This window comes from Leptonychotes weddellii, chromosome 15, assembly GCF_054177405.1.
Source record: "Leptonychotes weddellii isolate Sample4059 chromosome 15, ASM5417740v2, whole genome shotgun sequence".
NCBI classification, from domain to species: domain Eukaryota; kingdom Metazoa; phylum Chordata; class Mammalia; order Carnivora; family Phocidae; genus Leptonychotes; species Leptonychotes weddellii.
Genome location: NC_138383.1, coordinates 51,176,193 through 51,200,565, shown reverse-complemented (window position 1 = coordinate 51,200,565; position 24,373 = coordinate 51,176,193). Strand labels below are relative to the sequence as shown.

At 42.8% G+C, this 24,373-nt stretch overlaps 1 protein-coding gene across 2 annotated transcripts in view; it reads right to left on the bottom strand.

Annotated features, from left to right (window-relative positions):
- ANKFY1 (ankyrin repeat and FYVE domain containing 1) overlaps window positions 1–24,373 on the bottom strand; it is a 60,982-nt gene that overhangs the window by 23,074 nt on the left and 13,535 nt on the right. For both annotated transcript variants that reach the window (XR_014140675.1, XM_081805930.1), the window contains exons 3-9: window positions 16,084–16,219; window positions 12,603–12,726; window positions 11,492–11,641; window positions 10,071–10,236; window positions 4,006–4,210; window positions 2,645–2,713; window positions 2,246–2,445 (exon numbers count right to left, since the gene is read on the bottom strand). Coding sequence is in view for 1 of the 2 variants with exons in the window: in XM_081805930.1 (XP_081662056.1) it covers window positions 2,246–2,445; window positions 2,645–2,713; window positions 4,006–4,210; window positions 10,071–10,236; window positions 11,492–11,641; window positions 12,603–12,726; window positions 16,084–16,219 (1,050 nt within the window). In the remaining variant the exon portion in view is untranslated. The remainder of the gene's footprint in view (window positions 1–2,245; window positions 2,446–2,644; window positions 2,714–4,005; window positions 4,211–10,070; window positions 10,237–11,491; window positions 11,642–12,602; window positions 12,727–16,083; window positions 16,220–24,373) is intronic.

The window sequence follows — 24,373 nt, the reverse complement described above, 5'->3', positions numbered from 1 at the left end:
TGCCTTTGGCTCAAGTAATGATCCGGGAGTCCAGGGATCGAGTCCCGCACCAGGCTCCCTGCTTTGCAGGGAGTCTGTGTCTCCCTCCCCTCTGTCCCTCCCCCTGCTCCTTCTCTCTCCCTCACTCTCTCTCAAATAAATAAATGTTAAAAATCTTTAAAATAAAAAGACCGGATCTGCAGGAACCTAACATTCAAGCCCTAAATATCAAAGAACTAATTTCGTATATAATGCAATGATCATATAATATGATTACATTAGAAAACAGTAAAATTATGGCCAATAACTACTATACCTTTGTAAATTAAGAGCAATTTAGTAACAATCTCGTTTCCAGAGGGTTTTCCTGATCCCCCTGGTGTGGAGTGCCCTGCCTTTAGCTCTCATGTCACCAGAGGGGTGATTTAATTTGATCTTTATTTAAATTATTAACTTCTTTCAGGGAAAGGGCTGTTTAATATCCATCCTTTTTGGCCCATTCCCCTCATCAATGACACCCACCCACGCTTTATACATAGCAATACAGATTATAATGGGATCCTTCTCCTTAAAATATTCCCATATTTTATTTAGTCAGATCAAGGAAATATCCACATTAAAACAGTGGTTCTCAAAGTGTGGTTGTTGGATTCCTGGGGGATCCTGAGTGTCTTTCAGGGGCCCACGAGGTCAAAACTGTTCCCGTAACAGTAACGCTGGATATGTGCTCGTCCCCCAGCAGGTCACGCTAAGGCGTGAGCACAAATAAACAAGGAATCCCAGCATGTACCCGTAGTCAGTGCATTACTCTTTACCACCATGCACCAGCCAAAAAAGGGGCAGTTTCTTGATAAAGCAGTAAAAATTACTAAATTTCTTAAATTTCAACAAGTACCTGTCCTTTTAGAACTCTGTGTGACATTTCATTTGTAACTGGGAAAATCCAATAAAAGGATATTCATTTAGAAAATAGCTACGACTTTAGTAAGCATCTGATAAGAAAAGCACAAAAAAAATAAATACATACATAAAATAAGATACATTTCTGTGTGACCAAGTAAGTAGCATGCATAAAACCGCATCCGCGGCGTAACGAAGTCCCACAGTGGTCTCCAGGAAAGGCACGGCAGCCGCTGTTTAAGCTGCAAGCTAAGCTAGCAGTTTTCTTCATGGAACACAACTTTCATGAAAGAAGGACTGATTAACAAACTGGTTATTTAAACAGGAGTATCCGACAGTCATTTTCCTGAAAATGAACAATGTGAGCCTATCTCTTTAAGAAAAACAACTGGCAATATTGTACCAAATGATAAAATTTGGATCTTGCCAGTGAGTATCAGAATTTTGGAAAACTTTTATCCAAAACTGCAAGTTTGCCAGCTTATCAACACTGGAAGACTTTTCGGATGAGATCACTGATGATATCAGTAAATGTCATTCTAAAATACACAAACATTTGGAAGATTGGTGTACTCAGTGAACCAGTATTTTTCAAATAATCAAGTCACGATGTTATAAAATCATGTATGGAGAAAAGATCCATTCAAGCACAAATGGACCACAGATTTTCATACACCAGAGTATGAAGAATTCACTGACACACTTTCAGATTCCACACTGCAACTGACTTTAAACTATCACTTGGTCAATTCTGCTTGCTACAGAATCTAAGAAACACATCCACAATTATCTGAGAAGACTCTAAAATATGCCTCCCTTTTCCAGCTACATAACTGTGTGAGGGAATGTTTTCTTCACATACTTTAACCAAAACAACCTTATCTCAAAAGGTTGAATACAGATCTGCATCTTGTATACAAGAAACCATTCACTCTTCCAACTAATTGTGTTTTGAACATTATTCTTCATAAAAAGATGCTATGTCAAACATATAATGGTTTGTTATTTTTTAAATTAATACATCTTTTAAAAATTTCAGTTTTAATTTCTAAAATGTTACATACTGAAGCTATAACCCACCGAAACTAAAATACTTGGGGATATAATTTTTAAGAGTGTAAAAGGAGTTCTGAAGCTCGCTGCACCAAATAAATGGAAGTGTTTCTGCTTAACAGACTCAGAGTCTGGCTGAACTTCTTCAAGCATAAGATTAAAAAAATAACTCAGGCTTTTACTACAGTGAAAAGCACAGACTGATTCCCCTAATACTATGCCATTTGTTTTCTAACTTTCTGGTACAAGTGCTGACGTGATGTTTCATGGACCCCCGGACCTGAGCCCCAGGCTCGGGGGGTCCATGTGTTACCTGTGACAGTGTCCGGTGCGTCCGTGTTGCTGCCCCTCTGGATGAGTCTGGCTGCAAAGCTGTTCTCATCAAATGAGGTCCCATTCACCACCGGGAGGTCTTCGAAGGGGTTCACCGAGTGGTCGGGAGACACGGTGACGTACTGCACTGCGAGCCACAGAGCTGTGCTGCCCTCGTGGTCTTTCAGTTCCAGATCCAGCCTGAAGTAAGGAAGCAATGCGAACAGCACATACAGTCCTCTGCCAACAGCCTCATCGTCTCTTCATACACATTTTGAATGACAATTTCTCGTTGACTTTCACTTATTACCATTCACAACACTAAAAGACATTTTAAAGGAGCTGTGTCTCATGCATCACCCCACCCTCCCGGCTGCTTTTCCAGCGCTCCACGTCCTACCGTTTGCACTGCAGCAACTGGCTGAACACACGTTCATTCCTGGCCACGATGCACGTGTGCAAGGGAGTCCTGTGCACGAGAGAGAAGAGGGGTCAACCCAGAACAGGCGTGGGTCAGGATGACCCACAGGAACCCCACGTTGCTGCAACAGTGTCTCTTTGTGCCCCAGCAAACAGCTTTCCAAAATCATGACCAAGTATCAAAGAATGAAAATGGACTTGCTTCTATGTCACCATTTAGTCAGTGGCCAAAAGGACAAGAACCAACAAAAGGAAGAGAGACATAAAATACTCTCCAGTTAAATGCTGACACTCCCTATTACTCATGTTCTTAAACAGTTTCTACACATGTACACCTATTTTCCCCACCTATCCTCCACAATTCTGAAAACAAATGTTTTTCTTCCTGTAACTCTGGGTTATGCTCGACCACAGCGTGGTAACAGGTAGGGACTGATGGGAGTGGCTTCTGACTGCCCTTCAATGCGTTTATGCAGCCCTCACGTGCCCTGAAGGACCCCCCCAACCCCCGGGACCCTTCTGAGGCATACGCCACCAGCGGCTGCTGCAGCCAGACAAAGTAAAACTAAAGATTCAACAGAAGGTAGAAAGGATGCAATTATTTCAGGAAACAAAGTAGTTATCACACGATAATGAGAGTTCAGAGACCCATCTGACTTAACTGTGGAATCCTTCCACACACGTCTATTTTCTTATTCTGACAACTGCACAGAACTCGGTTCTTATTTTGTGAGAGGCTTTTCCAAGCTATAAAATTACTGAGCTGTGACTACAGAAAGTGGGTCCCACTTGTTGGAGGTCCCCTTCTGTGCCTCCCATACTGCCGCCCCAAAGACACGCAGCCCTTCCGCAGACTCTAAACCACAAGGGGTCCTCAACAAGGTATTTCTGGGAAGAGGCCAAGGAACACAACGGCCGTCAGAGGTGTTGTGGGGAAGACACGCGCTCTGCCGAGAGCCGACCGAAGCCAGAGCAGTCACACCTAGTGAGAACTGGGTTTAACACACAGAATCTCCCAACAATCAGACCGCCTTGGGATGGAGTGTGCCCCACCAGCTCTGACAAAGATGCCGGGACAAAGTTCCTTTGGAGCAACTGGACCAGTGACCACCTGAACAAGACAGAAACTGCTTACAGATCCATGGACCTCGGCTCCCAGCAGGGAAATGATTTCCCCAAACGCCCCTGAGCTTAGTCGTGCCTCTCATCTGTCTAACAAGCCAATGTCTGCGACTTCAATGAAAATCATCCTGAGCAACAAGTCCCTGTCTGCTAGCTGTGTGTCTCCATAAAACACCATTCCGGAAAGAGCACCAAGAGCAGACGCCTGACCCCACTTACCTGCCCTTGCTGTCCTGCATGTTGGGGTTGGCACCAGCCTGCAGAAGGGCCTCTGCGATCTGGGCCATCTCAGACATCACATCTGCCGAGTGTTTCTTCGCACTGTACAAAGCCACAAGGTGCAACGGTGTGTCCTGGGCACCCAACGTAGCAGCATTGACAAGGGCGCCGTTCTTAATGAGGAATGTGGCAGCAAAGAGATCTCCTTGAGAAGAAACAAAAAGGGTCACCCATGGCAACAGCAGGGCAAGCTACTGGCCAACGCTGCCTCGGGAAGTCAGTAAGTGCAGACAAAGTAGAGGGACAACCGGGCATGTCTTAGCAGAAGAACCTCTGGGACACCTGTAAGGGGGAACTCGTCATCAAGATCACGAAGTCACACACTTGAATTCCAAAGGCTTCATTCAATTTCTGATTACCTGTTGTCATCTGTCCTGCCCCCTCACCTCAACATCACTATTAAGTACACCAGGCTTCTACACTTAATGGCCTCTCCTACTCATCAGCTCTCAAAGAGGGTTTCAAGACTCCCCCCCAACATAGTTGATGCCCCTCTCTCATTTCCTGACCACAGTCTGCTCCTGAGCAACGCTTACCGCCAATCTGCTATACTTACATACAGGTTCCTGTTCAAAGTATGACCCTGTCTGATTGATTTATTGTGATTAAATGTTCTCCATCTATTATGTACAAACTAACAGTCTCAACAAGAAATTCTCAACTGAATATTTGAACCAAGAATCTGTACACATTGTTCTTTACAAAAACTCCACATGGTAAATTGAGTGGTTGTCAAAACAAAGCTTCCTCCTAAGTCCCCTCCGCTGCCGTAACTCTTGGAGCATTTACAGGTGCAAGAGTCTGCCTGGGACTACTTAAAAATACCAAATTAGTTCTGAATAACTTACATAAAATCCAGTAAGTTCAACAGCTCAAACTGCTGTCTTTGACTATTCACAGTGCTCTGTATGAGGAAACACAGAAACTACCCTGACACCCTGACAAAAGGCCAAGAATTAAGTTTACATAAAGATACTAAAGGTGGGGGCGCCTGGGTGGCTCAGTCGGTTAAGCAACTGCCTTCGGCTCAGGTCATGATCCTGGAGTCCCAGGATCGAGTCCCGCATCGGGCTCCCTGCTCAGCAGGGAGTCTGCTTCTCCCTCTGACCCTCCCCCTTCTCATGTGCTCTCTCTCATTCTCTCTCTCTCAAATAAATAAATAGAATCTTTAAAAAAAAAAAAAGATACTAAAGGTGTACAGTTCTGTAAAAACATGGCTAAATTCAGAACCAAGTAATCTGACCATTTCAAAAATACTTGTGGAAAAGCAGTTAAAGTGTGCTTGTCAAGTTAACCTGGAGGATGATAGGGATTGAGCAAATATATTTGCTGTAAGATTACTTAAAATTCAATCTTCCTTGGATTTAATTCCATGTACAACTTAAAGTATGCAAAAACACTCACTATACATAAAAAAGTATTGGGCTCCCAGCTCAGAGGAGAGTCTGCCTCTCTCTCTACCCCTCCCCACCCTCCCTGCTTATGCTTTCTCTCTAATAAATAAAACCTTAAAAAAAAGAAAAGAAGGCAAGAATAGCAACGCATCATAAGATAATGAACTATTAACAAAGCAATCACCCAGTTACAAACGCACGATGCTTGCTTTGAGGCATTCTGTCTAGCTGGAGGGGAAGCAATGGTTTCTTCTGGGCACCTCCAAGCAGCACCGATGAGCTCACTGCAGGGAAGTCTTCAGAGCAAACTTCCTTCCCCTTCCGGGCCAGGTGTAACTCTGGCGGGTGTGACACAGCACTTCGCTAAGTCGTCCCAAAGGTACACCTGAGATTCAGAGCTACTTTCTGTAGCTTCTGTCTCCACTTCACCAAGGTCTATAGGATCAATTTCTTGCAAATCACACCCTTCTTCAGCTGGAAGATCCCCCGAAGGCTGCTCAGCGGACTTCCTACGTCTCATGCGTGTGCGCAGTCTTGGGATGGGCCAGGTTGTCGAAGGTGCCGCAGAACTTCTTTGCTACACAGATCATAGACAATGGTATTCTTTCCACAGCTGATCTGTTTTTGTCTTTGCATCCAGACATGTTCATCGATTCCTAATTCTGTTAGTGCTGTGGATAGATGTACGCTCCTTTGAATCCCAACCTCCAGATGATGATTTTCTCCTTTCAAAGTTACTTATGAGAAGTTTTCTTTTATATCTTGCAATATCATTCATCTTCAATTATACTTCTGCAGTCTCAACATCTAGAATAGGGCTTAGGATTTCAGGAGTAGCAAAGTTCTCAAGTCTGTTATCTGTATTCCTATGCTCCTTTTTTTTTTTTAAAGATTGTATTTATTTGAGAGAGAGAGAGAGAGAGAGAGAGAGCGCACACAGGCAGGCAGGGGAAAGGGGCAGCAGGAGAGGGAGAGAATCCTCAAGTAGACTCCCCGCTGAGTGCGGAGCCTAACACGGGGCTCTTTACTTTCTTCCAAGGGGCCATCTTGCCAGAGAATGTCAGCTCTGGCATGGAGGTGCTCAGGCTGCCACAGCCCCACTTAGATGCTGACTGATCCATTTCTGATTTTTCTTTGTACCTGCCACTGTCTTATATAAAACAGGTACCAGGGAGATGTTTGGGAAGAAAACAGATTGGTCAAGGCTATGAGATCCTACTTCAATAGACTGGCTCTGATTCCAATTAATTATGACTTTAGGCAACTTCAGATTTCTCTAACCAGCCCCTTCTTTAGCCCCCGGTTTTTTCCTGGGGCCTGGAGGAAAGTGCAATCTTTACGAACATCACATGCAAAGGACCAAAAATCAGATTTCTTTACAAGAAGATATTGGTAGAGCTCTGAAAGAAACAGGTAATATGCACAGTGGGGGCTAGGCTGGGTCAGGGCATTGCTATTCATATACATATACACAGTGGGGTAGGAACAACAGAGATTCGGCCTAAGAGAGAATAAGCACAAACATTAGCAACAGAATACAACATCCCAGAGAAAGCCACTTACACTCGAAGTGAAAAGAAAATTCAGGATTGTTGGGATAAAGGGCCTTAAAATGAAAAGACTGATGTACACAATGCTGGGGGAGAGGTGGGGTATAGTTTCACACCTTTAAGCTCAGCACATATTCCAAACTAAGAGAGAGTAAAGCTAAAAGAAGACGGCTTGATGAAAAACTTAAAATACACCATACCTAGAGAAGATGAACCAGGCAAGACTGTCCACAGAAACAAGTGTGTAGGACAACCGACCAATGGCTGGACTGGGATGGAAGAGGGATAATAAAAAAAGACTTTCTATCTTAAGCCCTCTTAAAAGAATTATAGCTTTTAGATTAGATTTACTTGGATTAATAAGAGCCAAAGATTTTTTCTTTACTTATACATATATATGCACATAAATACATGCACCCCACACAAAAAGTTATTTAGGAATTACTGGAAATTGAAAACTGAGGACGTGTTAACATTAAAAGAAAGCCTATGGGTACACAATCTAGAGGGAAAAGACAATGGACATCAAAGAGCAGAACAAAGGGAGAGAATGGAAAACAGCAAACGCACCATTTATAAAGTTTCTGTCAGTAAGAAAACTTCTAACACATCTCAGATTTCCATCAAAACCAATTACAATAAAAACCATTTGTTGCTTAAAAGTCGGTTATTCCATCAACCTCATTCGGCGGCACTACCAGGTAAACGAGGCATCTCGGTCATGACTTGTCCACATCAACGTATCCCTAACAACAACAACATCAAACCTAAACTCCACATGTAACTTTTCCCTGAGTGCAGCTTCTGGAGCAGGGTTGTGCTCAGGGAACCCAGTGACGTTCACCATGAACACAGCCGGCCTCATGCTGCCCCAGGTGATGGTACCGTCTGTGAACAGACTGCAAGCAGTGAGCAGAACTGCTGATCACCAGGTATTTGTAAACAGCAAGGAGCCACCTTCTTGCCCAGGCCTCTGGCCACTTGTCTGCCTCCTGTGGACTCGTCCACAGACACTAGCTGCCCATGTCATTCTTCACAGAACTGACGGGTATAGATTCTAATGGGAGCCCAGAACCAGGCCCACCTCTCACATAAGAAAGATCTTTGCTCAAATTACAATGAACTTCAAGTAAGGTCGACAGTTAAAATTAAGCACACGACTCAATTTAATCACCTGGGAAGATCCACAGACTGACGGCTCAAGCTAAAGAAGGAAGAGGGCAAGAACCCCCATGGGAACTGGAGCTGGTGGTGGCACAGCGGCCAGGAGCTGTCCTACCACCCAGCAGTCACCGTGGTGTGTGTGCTGCGAACACGGGGAAGCGGTAAGGACTCCCGCTCTGCGCAAGAGGAAGAGGAGACCCAGCAGTGACTGACGGGTCCAAGGCCCCCGAGTAGGTGCCTGCGCCAGGACTCCAACCCCGGCGCACCCTAGCTCCACTGACAGTACTCGGTGCCCCACGCCGTGCCCCCCTCTCCAGAGCCGGCAGCCATCAAGACGATGATACCTGCGCTGGCCTGCGCAGGCTCGCAGGCAACGGATCAATTCAGAGTGGAAGATTAAAGCGCCTGGAAATAAGCATCAAAAATGCATCGCCAATTCTTGGCAACTCTCGTAACTAAGCAATCACCAAAATATTTAATAACTCGTCAAAGATGCTTTTTCATCACACATAAGAACTTAACTCCCTAAGAGGAAAGAAACAGAACTCTGAGACTTCTTTTTTTTAAGTAACAAGTGCATTTGTTTCCAAAACAAACATCTCAGACACCACACAGTATGGGAAAAATAATTCCCCATGTGGTGGGAACCTTCCCCACTACACACACGCACACCCAGTGCGCTAAGTACCCAACGGCTCTGCACAGTGCAGAGTGCAGCCTGGGAAATGCATCTGCTCTCGACACCGACATACTCCAAGGAGTTCCTTCCCGACGATGAGCAACATTTTCCTCTCCGCCAGCCAGCAAGCTTAACACTCTAACACATGGCTTTGAGGGATATTTATATTAAAACCTTTGCCCAAAAAGAGCAAAGCCATGGCTGCAACAGGACCATATTTGAAGTAACAACATTCCACCAGCTAAGAGCAACTCGTGAATTTTAATAGGATATATATACAAATAATGACAGTACAGTAACGATAGTAAATATAAGAATGATGGTATCATTGCACAATAATAGCATAAAAATAGAGCATAATAATGATGGTCGCATGATTGGAAGGGTGAATACACAGGATTCAGATGTGCGGAAATCAGTACATTCTGTCTTTGTTGTCCGCATGTAAACAAAGTGGCCTTGGCCAAGCACTTCAATTGGGTCATCTACAAAATGAAGACTTTGGCAGTTGTGAAAGCTGTCACTGCATGCTGGAACTCTACCTCTAGACAGCTTCTCACTCTGTCAGATAGGACTACTGTGAAGTAGCGGCAAGCAGGATCTATCTGGGACTTAAGAATTAATAAGGCCATGGGAAACATAAAACAAAAAAGGCTAGTATTTTTTTCCCTTGAAAAGTTAATTAAGATTAAAATGTTTTGATCTTACTTCTATCACTTCCATATTCTTCCCACTATGAATAACATACTCAAAATGTAGCTACAATCTCAAATAACCTTCCTAGAACAAAATGAAACTTCATCACTCTGCCACGACAGAAGTCTAACCTATACAAGTGAAAACTCTGAATCCAAGAATTTTTTTAAATGTGCATGGTTTCGATCCTTTCCCTCTTTCATAATCCCCGATACAAGTAAAGTCCTCCTGGCACAAGTCCTCGAGAAAGTGACGCATGTCAACGGCCTACAAGTCCAAGGTCCTTCTGGAGGTGCCCTCTCCTTGGTCCTTCCTCTGGGGGCACTGCTGACCCCGCAAGAGCCTAAGAAACATGGTACAGCCACTGGCTCCTCCTCCCACCGATCACAGATCCTACATCATGTGCAGACTGAAGCAGCTTTTCACAACGTGTGCAACAAGGTCAGAGAATCTTCAAAAATTACCCAGATTAAAGTAAAATTGCTCGCAGAGAGAAATACAAAGTAGACTGCTTCTCCCTACCTCTTTGGATTCCTTTGTGTAACAAGCTCCAGCCATTCTTGTCGACCATGTCCACGTCAGCCTTGTGGCTAACCAGCGTGGTGGCAATACTCTCCAGTCGTCGTGACAGGGCTAGATCTAAGGCTAGGTCTCCGTTATGATCCACTTCATTCAGCTTCCCAGGGAGCTGCACAGATAAATTTGTAAATTAATAACCAGCCAGTAGAGAATACAACTGATTTTAATCTCTCTCCCAGGTGGACTCTTACATATCATCTTTTTATATAAATACCAAATCTTAGTGCTATAACACTACATACTCTCCAAATCCCAATGAATTCACAAACTTCTCTCGGGCCTCCTCAAGGCACATGCCTCCCAGGGAACAAAGAATTAATGGGATCACAGAGCAGACACAGACACCATGGAAGACAATACAGGACCAAGAGGGAAATGCAGACAGTGTTGTAGGAGCACAAAGGCCAGGGCTGAGGGTCAGAGCCTGATGGGAACAGGCTAACTTCTTCATAAAAGACTGTGGCTTAATATCTAATTTCCCGCACAGCACGATGTCTCCCGGATGCTGGACGCCCAGGATAACGCACACTATGCTCCCATCTGCCAAGAGCAACTGCATTTCTTCATAGGGCAGTGAAGTCAGCAGAGCAACAGCCCCTAAAGATGTCTATGTCCTAGTCCCGGGAAACTGTGCCACCATCCCCGACAAAAGGGACTTTGCAGATGTCATTAGGTTAAGGACCTTGAGGGAACGCATCCTGCATTATCCTGGAGGGACCCACCTAATCAAATGTGTCCTTAGGAGGGAAAGAGGGAAGCAGAAGAGCAGGTCAGAAATATGTGACCCGAGCACTTGATGCACCGTCCCTGGCTCAGAAGGAGGAGGAATGTGGGGGCCTCCAGAGGCCAAGAAGAGCTCCCAGTCGAGAACCAGCAAGGAAACGGGGACGCTGGTCCTCTAACCACAAGGAAGTAAATTCTGCCAATACCCCAAACGATCAGGAAATGGATTCTCTCCTACAGTCTCCAAAGAGGAAGAAAGTCTGCCAACACCTGAACTACAGATGGGTGAGGCCTGCACTAGACTTCCAACGACAACACTGTAAGATAAAACATTTGTGTTGTTTTTAGCCACTAGGTTTGTGGCAATTTCTCACAACAGCAAAAGAAAACTAAAGCAGGTTTTGGTACCTGGAAGTCAGGTACTGCTCCAACACGACCTACACACGTGCAAGTGGCTTTGGAAATGGGCAGAGGCTGGAAGGGTTTTCAGGAGCGTAAGAGGAAAAGCTCAGACTGCCCTGAACGAACCACGCGCAGACACGTGTACATCAGAGACCGTGCTGGTGATGGCTCAGAGGGAGTGGGGGGCATTTTAGAAAAAACAAGCAATGTATGCTTTTGGGAAAAAGCAGCAACAGTACCTGTGAGTCCATCTCAATGAGATAGAGGAAGACCACATCCTCTCGCTCTACTTTGATCGCCTTGTGTAACGGGTACTCGGTCTTGGATTTGATCATTTTGTACAACAGCTGGGCACTCATGCTACTGAAGTCTTCCTTCCGCAGGTCGTCCTGAGGACCGAAGGACAGTGAAAAGCAGAGCAGACGCAACACACCAACGGTAACAACAACAGACGCTCACGAAGAAGCCCTCAGAATGTGTCTGGCCCTACTTTAAAGGGCTTGGCATTCCCCATCTCTAGTTCACACATGAAGAAGGTCAAGTACGAAGGGGCTCAGTAACTCTTGCTCAGGTTCACACAGGGAGTAAAAGGCCGAGCCAGGAACCAGAGCCGGAACCGTCCACCACAGCCCCACTGTGGGACAGCGACACTGTCACCCACCCAGGACACCGCAAGGAGCCCTCCAGGGGGGTGGGGAAAATAGGGTCCTCACCCCCTACAAAGATGGCAGCTGCGGAGTTCATCGGAATTTCCAGGGGTGAGTCCCCTCCCCCAGTCACAGGTGGTCTCCACTACTGCAGATCTCTGTATTTCTATCTTAGCAGAAAGAATGCCACTCCTATTTCAATTCTTTACAATCCAATTATTTTAGACACCTTTTCTCACAACGTTGTTAAGTACAAAACAATTTGTAGGAACTAGCTTATAAAACATAGCACTAGACATGATTTTTTAAAAAATGCAAAGACAACAAAGCAATGCAAAAACTGTTCTTTATGACGAACACTTGCGAAGAAGAGCAAATCGAAACTTAACGATGCTCTCCAGGTGCTGGACAGCCCAGAGATGCCCTGAAACAGCACTGCTGAGCACCCCAGGCCTGCGGGCAGCTTCTGCAGACAGAGGGAGCAGGCAGGTGTCCCTCTGTTCCAAGCCTGTTTCTTAACCTGAACTAACTTCTGCCTCTCTACTCTCAAATGGGAATGAGACTTTTAGAGCCCAGAAGAATCTCACATGGCATCTAACCAAGTAGGAGCCAGAGAGGTAACTTTCCACAGAAGCAGGCCCGAGCCCAGGTCTCCGGCTTGCTGTGAGGGTGCTCTGCTCACACCCCTCAATCTCTCACTCACCCAATGACTGGCAATAATTTCTGCACAATAGTTCATCAGCGTGCTGGCACTCAGCTCCTCCGCAGTCTGATAGAAGCGAATACAATTCCTGACGTTCACCAGAGACATAACACTCTTCTCACATCTGCAAGAGAATATTAATGATGAACAGCATCATTAGGACAAACAGATTCATAAATGAACAAATCAAAGCTATAATTGGTATACTGGCAGTCTATGTCCAATAACGCTAACGTACAAGATAAGCAGAGGAGTTAGGAATGATTTACAGCTGAGCTACCACATTTTAAAAGTACAAGAATTGCATTATACCACATTGACCATTCTGGTCAGAATCAAAATAACCTCTAAATAAACATGATAAGCATACCCCCCCCCCAACTGACTTATAAGTAATTCGATGAAACTCACTAATCATACACAGGCACCTGCAAAATGAAACACATGACAGGTCAAATTCACTCCTTTAATATTTAACTGTACAGGACATGGGTGCAGTTCCCACGAGCACAGCTCTATTATGCCACCAGTGAGGCTTCAAATTAGCTTCAAACAGGAGGCTCTATGTTTGCTCAATAAATTAACATCTCCGAAAAGTTCTCCCGAAGGTGAACTGTACGGTATGTGAATTATCACTCAATAAAGCTGACATTTAAAAGCCCACTAGAAAATGGAGACACAACTGAGTTTCACCCATTATACCCACAGTATACACCCAGTGAACCCACAGCACACCACAGTACACCCATAGATACCCAGGTACTGCCATCCTAACGTCCTACCGCAGGGACTACTGACTCATATTTGCAGAGGTCTTTGCAAACCACTTTGACAGACAAATCCCCTTCTCCTTTCTGCTGCCAAATGACATTCGTACCAAGATACTCAAATGTGTTTCCCGAAGGCAGACATTTTGTTTCAACCAGCAGAAAACTTCATTTTCACCTCACCCTGGGGTCCCCAAAATGCCATTCACTACTCGGAAAGCGTATAACTAGTAACCGACATGGCTTACGTAACATAAATTTACATTTACATAGAAGACCATGTCATCTTTTTTTTCTTTTTTTTAAGATTTTATTTATTTGACAGAGAGAGACACAGCGAGAGAGAGAACACAAGCAGGGGGAGCGGGAGAGGGAGAAGCAGGCTCCCCGCTGAGCAGGGAGCCCGATGCGGGGTTCGATCCCAGAACCCCGGGATCATGACCCGAGCCGAAGGCAGACACCCAACCGACCGAGCCACCCAGACGCCCCAAGACCATGTCACCTTATTTAAAAATTCAGATTCTTTTTTTTTTTTTAAGGTTTTATTTATTTATTCATGAGACACAGAGAGACACAGAGAGAAAGAGAGAGAGAGAGAGAGGCAGGCTATGCGGGACTCGATCCCAGGACCCCGGGATCATGACCTGAGCTGAAAGCTGACGCTTAACCGACTGAGCCACCCAGGCACCCTAAAAATTCAGATTCTTAGTTCTTATCTTCTCTTTCAACAGTAGCAGGATAGACTAACTTTCCTCTGAAGCAATTTTGTTGTTCATACATGTTTTTAATTTTAGAGCACTAAAAGGATATAGATGTACAAAAACAATTTTCAAAGTACAAAATCAAGCCTGTATTAAGCATCTCACAAACTTCTGTCTGGTTTCAGTATCACTCCCATGTGCATGAATAGGAGGTGTGGAAAAGGTACTGACAGGAGAGACAACAAAACGTTAACAGTGGCTGAATTACGGATAACTTAGGGCTTTTTCTCTATATTACTCTATATTTTCCAAATGCCACATGCTGAGCTTGTATTTTATAATCAGGAAAACAACTATTACAGCAACTATCAATTTTTAGTATTTACTATTAATTCTCTTAAAAAAAAAAAGTATCTTTCTGATAATACTTAGCAAAAAAAACCTCCTTTTCATCAAACTGGTGATAGCAATCCCAAACCTCCACGATCCCGACATTACAAACGTGAGTGACACCTACTTCATACTGACCTGCACACATTTGTGACAACCCTTCACTTACTATCTCAGATGTGTGATTCCACCTGCGCACGGCAGTGGGCACTCTGCGACCTTCTGAAAGCCGACATTTGACCTCCGCCCACCCTGTGTCTTCCAGTGCCACAGCAAGAGATAACTTAATGCCCACACCCAACGGTACAAAACTGAGCATCTGGTAATGTTGATGACTAAGAAGCCTAACCAGTCAATAAACAAACATTTTAATTAAAGAATCCATTACACAAATTACAATTACCTAAGCTACTCCAACCCCAAGGCATTTTTATCAAAGCAATTTAATTTACAGGCAAGTTTGACAAGGTCAATGGAAAAAAGCTCAGTAAATCTGGAAAAAGAAAAGATACAAATCATATTCAATCTAATTAAAATCATTTTCAATTCACTCAGATGGTTCAAACACCCAAACAGACCAAAGAGTTCACAGCAAGGCCTCCACGGTCAAGTTAGCTTTGCTAACTGAATACTGTATGTGCCTACCTTAGACCTGTTTGGGTTTTGTTGTTGTTGTTGTTATTGGATTTAGATATTAAAATGCACTCAAAGCTGACCTCAATCATAGAGCGTTAGGAGGAACCTGCGTAACTCATTCACGTGGGGCATGGCGGCCCGGTAAACACCAGCCCTGTGGTGGAAAGAGCAAGCTGCTCTAGGCTCTCTGAGGGCAACACAACAGGGGGAGTACCTCTTGATGGTAGAAACCATCCCTTCACTCACCCAGGAGAAAAGCCACTCCTGCAGCACCCAAGGGGATACAAAAGATCACTAAATGATGTAAAAGACATTCCTCCAACCAAACTGACCACCAAGGGCCACATCCCCGACAGAAACCAGAGGGCATTTTGCATGACATCATAGGTGTGACATTGTGTCTTCTGTTGCTCTGGAAGGCCGACTTGGGAGAGCAACAGAGAAAATGCAATATAAAAAAACACAGCAGGCTATCTCCTTGGGAACCTAAAAAGCAGTAACAAATGAAGTAAGAGCTCAGAAACACTGTCTATGAAACTTAATGAGCTGTACTCTTGTGTATTAATTCAGGCATTAATGAGTTTCTAACAAAAAGACTATGACCAAAGACTTCACCAAGTACATATATCACATCACAAAGTAGAATAAATGTCACAAGAAGTGGTACTGGAGGGAAAGCTGAGGGTTTGGACACTATAATCTGAATTAGTTCATACTCAGTTTAGCAGCTCACATAATTATGTAATCCCAGGTTAAAAAAAAAAAAATCAGTGAAAGAAAAGAGAATACCTAAAAGCTTTGGCAAAATTTAGCTTACAAAGTAACACAAAGCAAGGGAGATAAAATTCTCTCCCCACTACTGCCTTTAAAAGAACACCTTGCAAAAGTTATTTACATTAGCAGAAGAAGCTGTTTTCCCAGAGCTTGGCATAATTAAAGCTCAGCCACCACCATGTGAGGTGCTTGAATAGATGTGCTGTGACTTGCCTCTCCCTGAGGAGCTGTAGCTGAAACCGATTCGCCAGCTTCATCAGCTCAGTCAGGAACACGTCATCTTCTCTGAACTCCAGCTCATCCGTGTAGATCCAACGGAGCATCGTCCTTGTCACCTCAGGGTTAGCATCTGGTTAAGGAAAGAGAGACACTGAAAACAAAGCACCAATGACACACTTAAGTCTGCTTGAGGATCCCTAAAATTTTAGGCTAATAGAGTAAATTCTGGTACCTTCAACTCAAAGAAATATCATGCAGCCATCAAAAATGGCAATTAAGCATTCTGGGCAGCATCTAACTTCAGAAAAATGTTCAAGTTTTACAAAGGGTGGTAAGTAAGAGAAGTAAACTAAAGACGTAAGTCAAGCGGTGCCTGCGTAGCTCAGTCGGTTGAGCGTCCGATTCTTGATTTCAGCTCAGGTCACGATCTCAGGGTTGTGAGATCAAGCCCCACATTGGCATGGCGCCTGCTTAAGATTCTCTCTCTCCCTCGCCCCATCCCCTTCCCTACCCCCCTCTCTCTTAAAAAAAATAAAATAAAAAGATGTAAATCAAATAAATTGGGGGAAAATATTTTGAATATAGGACAAAGAGTTCATATTCCAATGAAAAGATCTTATAAATAAACATGAAAACATGGATAACCAATGGGAAAATGGGCAACAGCTAGGAATGGTAATTTACAAAGTTAACTAAAAATGTTCGGTAAACCTTACCAGTAACTACAAACACAAAACTAGAATATATTTTTTTGTCTCTCAAAGATTCCTAGAAAGTACATAACCTCTTACACACCAGTTATACATGCAGATTATTACCCTAATAACTGAGCAAATACAGAGAAATATGTAAACTAAGACAGTCAAGATAGTATTATTTTTAATAACAAAAAACTGGAACAAAAATCTTGAAGATTTTTTCAAAAAATTTTTCAAAATTTTCACACTGGAAAATTTTGCATCAATTAAAATTATTTAGAAAGGCTAAAAATACATGTATTAAATGATCTCATTTTTTTGAGATCTGTGTGTATATATATGTGTATGAGTATGTATACACACACATACACACACAAACACAAAGCTTTGTGTCTGTTTCCCATCCAAATAGTAACCAGATTCAACCCTGTTTAGCTTCTAAGATCAGACAAGATTGAGGACATTCAGGGTGGTATGGCCATAAACAGACTATCAGTCTTTTTGGTTTTTTTTTTAAGTAATCTCTACACTCAACATGGGGCTCAAACTGATTACTCCAAGGCCAAGAATGACATGCTCGACACGCTCCACCGAATGAGCCAGCCAGGTGCCCCTGTCTATCAGTTGAGACACTGGAAGGATATACACTAAAATATTAACCCTGGTAGGATCTACTAATTTTTCTTTGGGCTTATTTTTTATTTCTCTGATTTTTTTTTTTTTTTTTTTTTTTTTTAGAGGAGGAGGAGGGACAGAGGGAGAAGGAAAGAGAGAAAGTTAAGCAGGGTTCACACCCAGCGTGGAGCCCGACGTGGGGGCTTAATCCCAGGACTCCGGGATCATGACTTGAGCTGAAATTAAGAGCCAGATGCTTGACTGAATGAGCCACCCAGGCACCCTGATTCTGTTTTAAAATTTAGCTGGTTTCCTTTAATAACCCTCCCCCAATTATCCAAATCAATAAACTTGACAATTGATAAGTCAAAACCTAAATAATTTTTTTTTTTTTAAAGATTTATTTATTTGACAGAGAGAGAGACAGCGAGAGCAGGAACACAAGCAGGGGGAGTGGGAGAGGGAGAAGCAGCCTTCCCGCGGAGCAGGGAACCCGATGCGGGGCTCGATCCCAGGACCCTGGGATCATGACCTGAGCCGAGGGCAGACGCTTAACGACTGAGCAACCCAGGCGCCCCCCTAAATAATTTTCTTTTTTTTTTTTTTTAAACTCAACTTTTATTTATTTATTTATTTATTAAAGATTATTTATTTATTTATTTGAGAGAGAGAATGAGAGAGAGAGAGAGCACATGAGAGTGGGGAGGGTCAGAGGGAGAAGCAGACTCCCCGCCGAGCAGGGAGCCCGATGCGGGACTCGATCCCGGGACTCCAGGATCATGACCTGAGCCGAAGGCAGTCGCTTAACCAACTGAGCCACCCAGGCGCCCCCTAAATAATTTTCTTAAAAACCACAATCAGCAGGGATTTCCTGGAGCCCTCAAAACTTCAAATGACGTAAAGTTCAAGTGACCTCCAAGCATTTCCACTCCTGCCTTGACTCTTCCCTTCATCTCCAAACTACAGTGAAAATAAATTCTTTCTGAGACTCTGACTAAGCAGCCATGGGTACAAGGTGGGCAAAGAGCACTGAGCCAGGAGGAGGGCATGTGCTCTTAGGCGAATCATGCAGTCTCCTGCTACCAATCTACTCACACAAATGGCTGTTCAATTCGATGAGCCTATAAACCAGGAGGAGACACAAAGGAATAGACTCTGAGAAATGAAGCCATTTGGCCTCCATGACCTGTGTGGTATACCTGCTGCGAGAGACAGTCACCCCTCAGCCCTCAGCAGGCCCAGCACACACGCTGGTAAAACTCTGTGACTGCAGGGATCAAAAGAAAAAGAACACCTCAACTTCTGACTTCACAGTAGTCCAGGGTACACAGAACCACACTTTGTAGAGAACTTGAGATTTTCTATATGGCCAGGTTTTCTGGTTGTAGTTTTGATTTGATTTTTAAAAAATGTTTTATAATACATTTGGGAAAAATGGGAATAAACTTATTGGTAGGCAATTAGCCATTAAATGAAGCATACTGAGGAAATTAATTTCGTTACTTAAATCCGATATTTATTTTTTTTTTTTTAAAGATTTTATTTATTTGACAGAGACACAGCGAGAGAGGGAACACAAGCAGGGGGAGTGGGAGAGGGAGAAGCAGGCTTCCCGAGGGGCAGGGAGCCCGACGCGGGGCTCGATCCCAGGACCCCGGGATCATGACCTGAGCTGAAGGCAGGCGCTTAACGACTGAGCCACCCAGGTGCCCTTAAATCCTGTATTTAATCTAAAATACTGAGAAAAGTATTTTGAATATCCTACTACGACTCTGGTTTAACTCAATTGTCTTCAAGTTTCCAACTATTTTTTCTTCATTTACTTTACACAAAAGTTTTTGATTCATAAAATTAAAAAACTGTGATAGACAGCATCTTTTATCAGTAAAAGCATGCTCTTTAGTCATTTTAAGGATGCACCCTTAACTATAACTTCCTGGGAATAAAAATAAACCCCAAACCATACTTCTAAATCATCCCTGTATCAAAAAGGAATAAAAGGACAGACGTTCTAGCTCTGTCTCGACAGGGTAACAACCCATCCCATTTTAACTGATTATAGCTAAAAACAACTACCTGATGATTCTAAAAGTACACAAAAGTAGATGAATTGTAGAGGGAGGAAGACTTGAAGAAGCAACCCTCCTGGATGGTGACCATGCAGATGCCTAACCCTCTAATAAAAACTCCATCCTTCTGGCCAGGTGCACCAAGAAAAGGGGCCTGGGGGAGCTGAAGAGCAAGGGAAATCTCCTCATTTTGCGTATGAACAAAGGCTCACCTCTGAGATACTCATGTATGGAAGAGTCCAGCCTAGCTTCAAGAGTTGCAGTGAAAGGGGCGCCTGGGTGGCTCAGTCGTTAAGCGTCTGCCTTCGGCTCAGGTCATGATCCCAGGGTCCTGGGATCAAGCCCCACATTGGGCTCCCTGCTCAGCGGGAAGCCTGCTTCTCCCTCTCCCACTCCCCCTGCTTGTGTTCCCTCTCTCGCTGTGTCATTCTCTGTCAAATAAATAAATAAAATCTTAAAAAAAAAAAAAAAAAAGAATTGCAGTGATGTTTGAGCCACTACCCACAGAAGGTGAAACAACTTTCAGTCTGAATTTAGAGATTCAATATTTTCCAGAGGATGATACAGGACCCAGAGTCTACAAAACATAATCACAATGTCCAGGATACAATCCAAAATCATTTGATAGAAAAAAAAAAAAAAATCAGGAAAATATGGCCATTTCTCAAGGCAAAAGACAACATATTCTAACCCCAAGATGACCAGATATTGAATTTATCAAAGACACGAAAGCATCTGGTGTACTATGCTCCAGAAGGTAAAGGAAAACACACATAAAATTTTAAAAATAGAAATTTCCAGCATATAAACTAAAAAAGGAACAACTGGAAATTACAGAATGAAGAATACAATATATGTAACTAAAAATTCAATGGGCTCAACAGCAGAATGAAAATGGCAGCAGAACAAGTCAGCAAACTTGAAGACAGGCAAACAGAAATTATCCTATCTGAAGAACAGAGAGAAAAATAAGATTGGGAGGGAAAAAGGAGCTTTAAAGACTTGTGGGATAGAAACAAAGGTCTAGGATGTGTGTCACAGGAGTCTCAAAAGGAGAGAATAGGGGTATATGGGTGGCTCAGTCGGTTAAGCATCTGCCTTTGGCTCAGGTCATGATCCCAGTGTCTGGAAACTGAGTCATGCTCCCTGCTCAGCAGGGGGGAGGGTGGTTCTGCTTCTCCCTCTCCCTCTGCCCCTCCCCCCTGCTGACGCACACTCTCTCTCTCTAATAAATAAAATCTTTAAAAAAAAAAAGGAGAGAATAAAGAGATCAAGAAAGAAAAATATTTGAAGAAATGATGGTCAAGAACATTCCAGATTTGGTGACAGACATGAAGTTTTAGATTTAAGATCAAGTAACTCCAAGCAAGAATAAAATCTATACCTAAGCACCTAATAATCAAATTGCCACAAACTAAACATAAAGATAGTCTTGATCACTTCGCACCCACTAGAATGGCTACTATCCAAACCAACAAACAGAAAATCACAAGTGTTGGTGAGGATGTGAAGAAACTGGAACCCTTGTACACCACTGGTGGAAATGTAACATGGTATATAGTCCCTATGGAAAACAGTATGAGAATTCCTCAAAAAATGAAAAATGGAATTATTATATGACCCAGCAATTCCACTTCTGGATATGTATCCAAAAAACTGAAAGTAGGATCTTGAAGAGATATTTGCACATCCATGTTCACAGCAGAATTATTCACAATAGCCAAGAGGTAGAAGCAACCCAAGTATCCATCAGGGGATGAATGGATAAATAGAATGTGGTATACAAACACTGGATTATTATTCAGTCTTAATAAGGAAGGAAATTCTGGGTACCTGGGTGATGCAGTCAGTTGAATGTCTGATTTTGGCTCCAGTCCTGACCGCTCCCTCTGCCCCTCCCCACCCTCAAATATATAAGTAAATCTTTAAAAAAAAAAAAAAAAAAAAAGGGAAGGAAATTCTGACACTTGCTACAACATGGATGAACCCTAGGACATTGTGTGAAGTGAAATAAGCCAAACCCAAAAAGGCAAATTCTGTATGATTCCACTTATATGAGGTAATTAAAGTTGTCAAATTCAGAAACAGAGGTAGAATGGTAGTTGTCAGGAATTAGATATGGGGAGAAATGGGGAGTTGTTTAATGGGTATGGAGTTTCAGTTTTGCAAAATTAAAAAGTTCTGGAGATAAGTTGACAGCAGTGTGAATACACTTAATGGTAGTAAACAATTAAAAATGTTTAAGATAGTAAATTTTATGTTAGATACTTTTTACTATGATTAAAAATTTTTTAAAAAGATAAAAAGTCTTGAAAGCAACTACAGAAAAACAACCATTACATACAGACAAAAGATCCCCATGACTGCAGATTTCTCAAGAGAAACCACAGAGGCCAGAACAAAGTAGAACAACATTTTTAAAGTTCCTTAAAAAAAAGAGAGCTGTCGGGCGCCTGGAAGGCTCAGCCGTTAAGCGTCTGCCTTTGGCTCAGGTCATGATCCCAGGGTCCTGGGATCAAGCCCCACATCAGGCTCCCTGCTCTGCGGGGAGCCTGCTTCTCCCTCTCCCACTCCCCCTGCTTGTGTTCCTGCTCTCGCTGTGTCTCTCTCTGTCAAATAACTAAATAAATTCTTAAAAAAAAAAAAAAAAAGAGAGCTGTCAACTCAAGTGTCTATATCCAGGGAAAATATCCTTTAGATACAAAGGCAAAATAAAGACATCCTCAGATGAGGGAAAAGAATCTGTCACTAACAGACTTGGTCTGTAAGCAATGTTAAAAGGAAGTTCTTCAGGATGAAGAGAAATGATACCAGAGGGAAACATGGATCTTGACAAATGAAGGAAGAACTGAAGAAACAGAAATATCTGAGTAAATATAAATGACTTTTTAATCCTGTTAAGTTTGCTGCAGCATGAACGATTGTGAAGAGTGGGATTTTCCAGGCATGTACGTGACAGCTAAACCGTTAAGGTCCATGGTCGAAGCGTGAAGGGGACCTATATGGTTGCAAAGTACAAACAGACCACAGACTACAAACAGACTATAAGTATTCTAGTAGTTCTCAACCAGGGCCGATTTTGCCCCACAAGGGACCTCTCACAACGTCCAGTAATATTTCTGGTTGTCAAAACTGGGGGAGTGCTATTGGCGTCTAGTGGGTAAATATCCTGCAACGCACAGTACAGCTCCCAAAACAAAGAATTAAAGAGTCCAAAATATCAACAATGCTGAAGTTGAGGAACTTTGCCCTAGATCAATCACTAAACAGTAATATAAAGAGAGGTAGTCAAGAAGTGAGTAAATCTAAATGGAATACTTGGCTCTCTCTAAAAATAAATAAATCTTAAAAAAAAACAAAAACTGGGGGGTGGGGAAGCACAGTCAGTTAAGCTGCCAACTCTTGGTTTTGGCTTGGGCTGTGATCTCAGCGTCATGAGATAGAGCCCCGTGTGGAACTCTGCGCCCACTATGGAATCCACTTAAGACTCTCTCCTTCTTCCTCTGCCCCTCCCACCTGTGCACGCTCTCTCTGTCACTAAAAATAAATAAATCTTAAAAAAAAAAAAATCTAAATAGAATACTAAATATCCAAATTATCCAAAAGAAGGCAATAAAATGAGAAGCCCAGAAAAAAGAGAAAAAAGCTGGGTCAAACAGAAAAAAAACACGGTAGCCTTCATCATAAAAATAATCACATTAAATATTGGTGGTCTAAGCACTCCACTTAAAAAGAAGCAATAAAACAGCAAGACCTCATCATGTGCTGCCCGCAAGGGACACGTTTAAATAGAAAGATACAGACAAGGTGAAAGTAAACAAATACAAAAAACCCTGCACACAGTAAGTGTAAGGAGACCAGAGTGACTATCTCCTACCAGAAACAGACTTCAAGACATAGAGCACCAGCAGAAATAAATTTTATCATTTCAAAATGATAAAAGCCACACTTCGTCAGGAAGTCATAATAAAGGTGTATGTGTATAATGACAAGGCCCAAAATATATGAAGCAAAAATGAACAGAACTGAAGGGAGACATTGACAATCCTGAAATCATAGCAGATGTTAACACCCACCTTCAAGGCACTGACAGAACTGGACACAAAAGAAAAAGAAAATATACAGAAGGTCTGAACAATATGATCATATACACTGATCTAACGGACACATAAAAAGCACTATGTCCAACAACTGCAGAACACACTTTCTTCTCAAGTGCATTGATGTGCACCAAGACAGATCATATGCTGAGCTGTAGAACAAGTGTCAGTAAATTTAAAAGGATCAAAATCATATAAAGTATGTTATTTGACAATAACAGAATTAAATTAGAAATTAGTCCCAGGTGCCTGGGTGTCTCAGTTGGTTAGGCGTCCGACTCTTGATTTTGCCTCAGGTCACCATCTCAGGGTTGTGAGATCGAGCACCCCGTCAGGCTCTGCGCTGTGTGTGGAGCCTGCTTAAGATTCTCTCTCTCCCTGTCCCTCTGTCCCACCCACCCTCTACCATGTGCATGCACTTGCTCTTGCTTGTTCAAAAAAAGAAAATAAATTAGTCATGATAAAGTATCTAGGAAAACTCCAAACATCTGGAAACTAAGCAACATACTTCCAAATAATTCATGGGTCAAAGAAATCACAAAGAAAATTAGAACATACCCTGACCTAAATGACAACATACCAGAATCTGCAAGATGCAGCTAGAGCAGTGCTTAGAGGGCAACATGGAACTTTAAATCCTTGTATTAAAACAGAAGATCAAGACTGGATAAAGAAGATGTGGTATATATATACAATGGAATATTATGCAGCCATCAAAAGGAATGAGATCTTGCCATTTGCAACGACGTGGATGGAACTGGAGGGTATTATGTTGAGTGAAATAAGTCAAACAGAGAAAGAC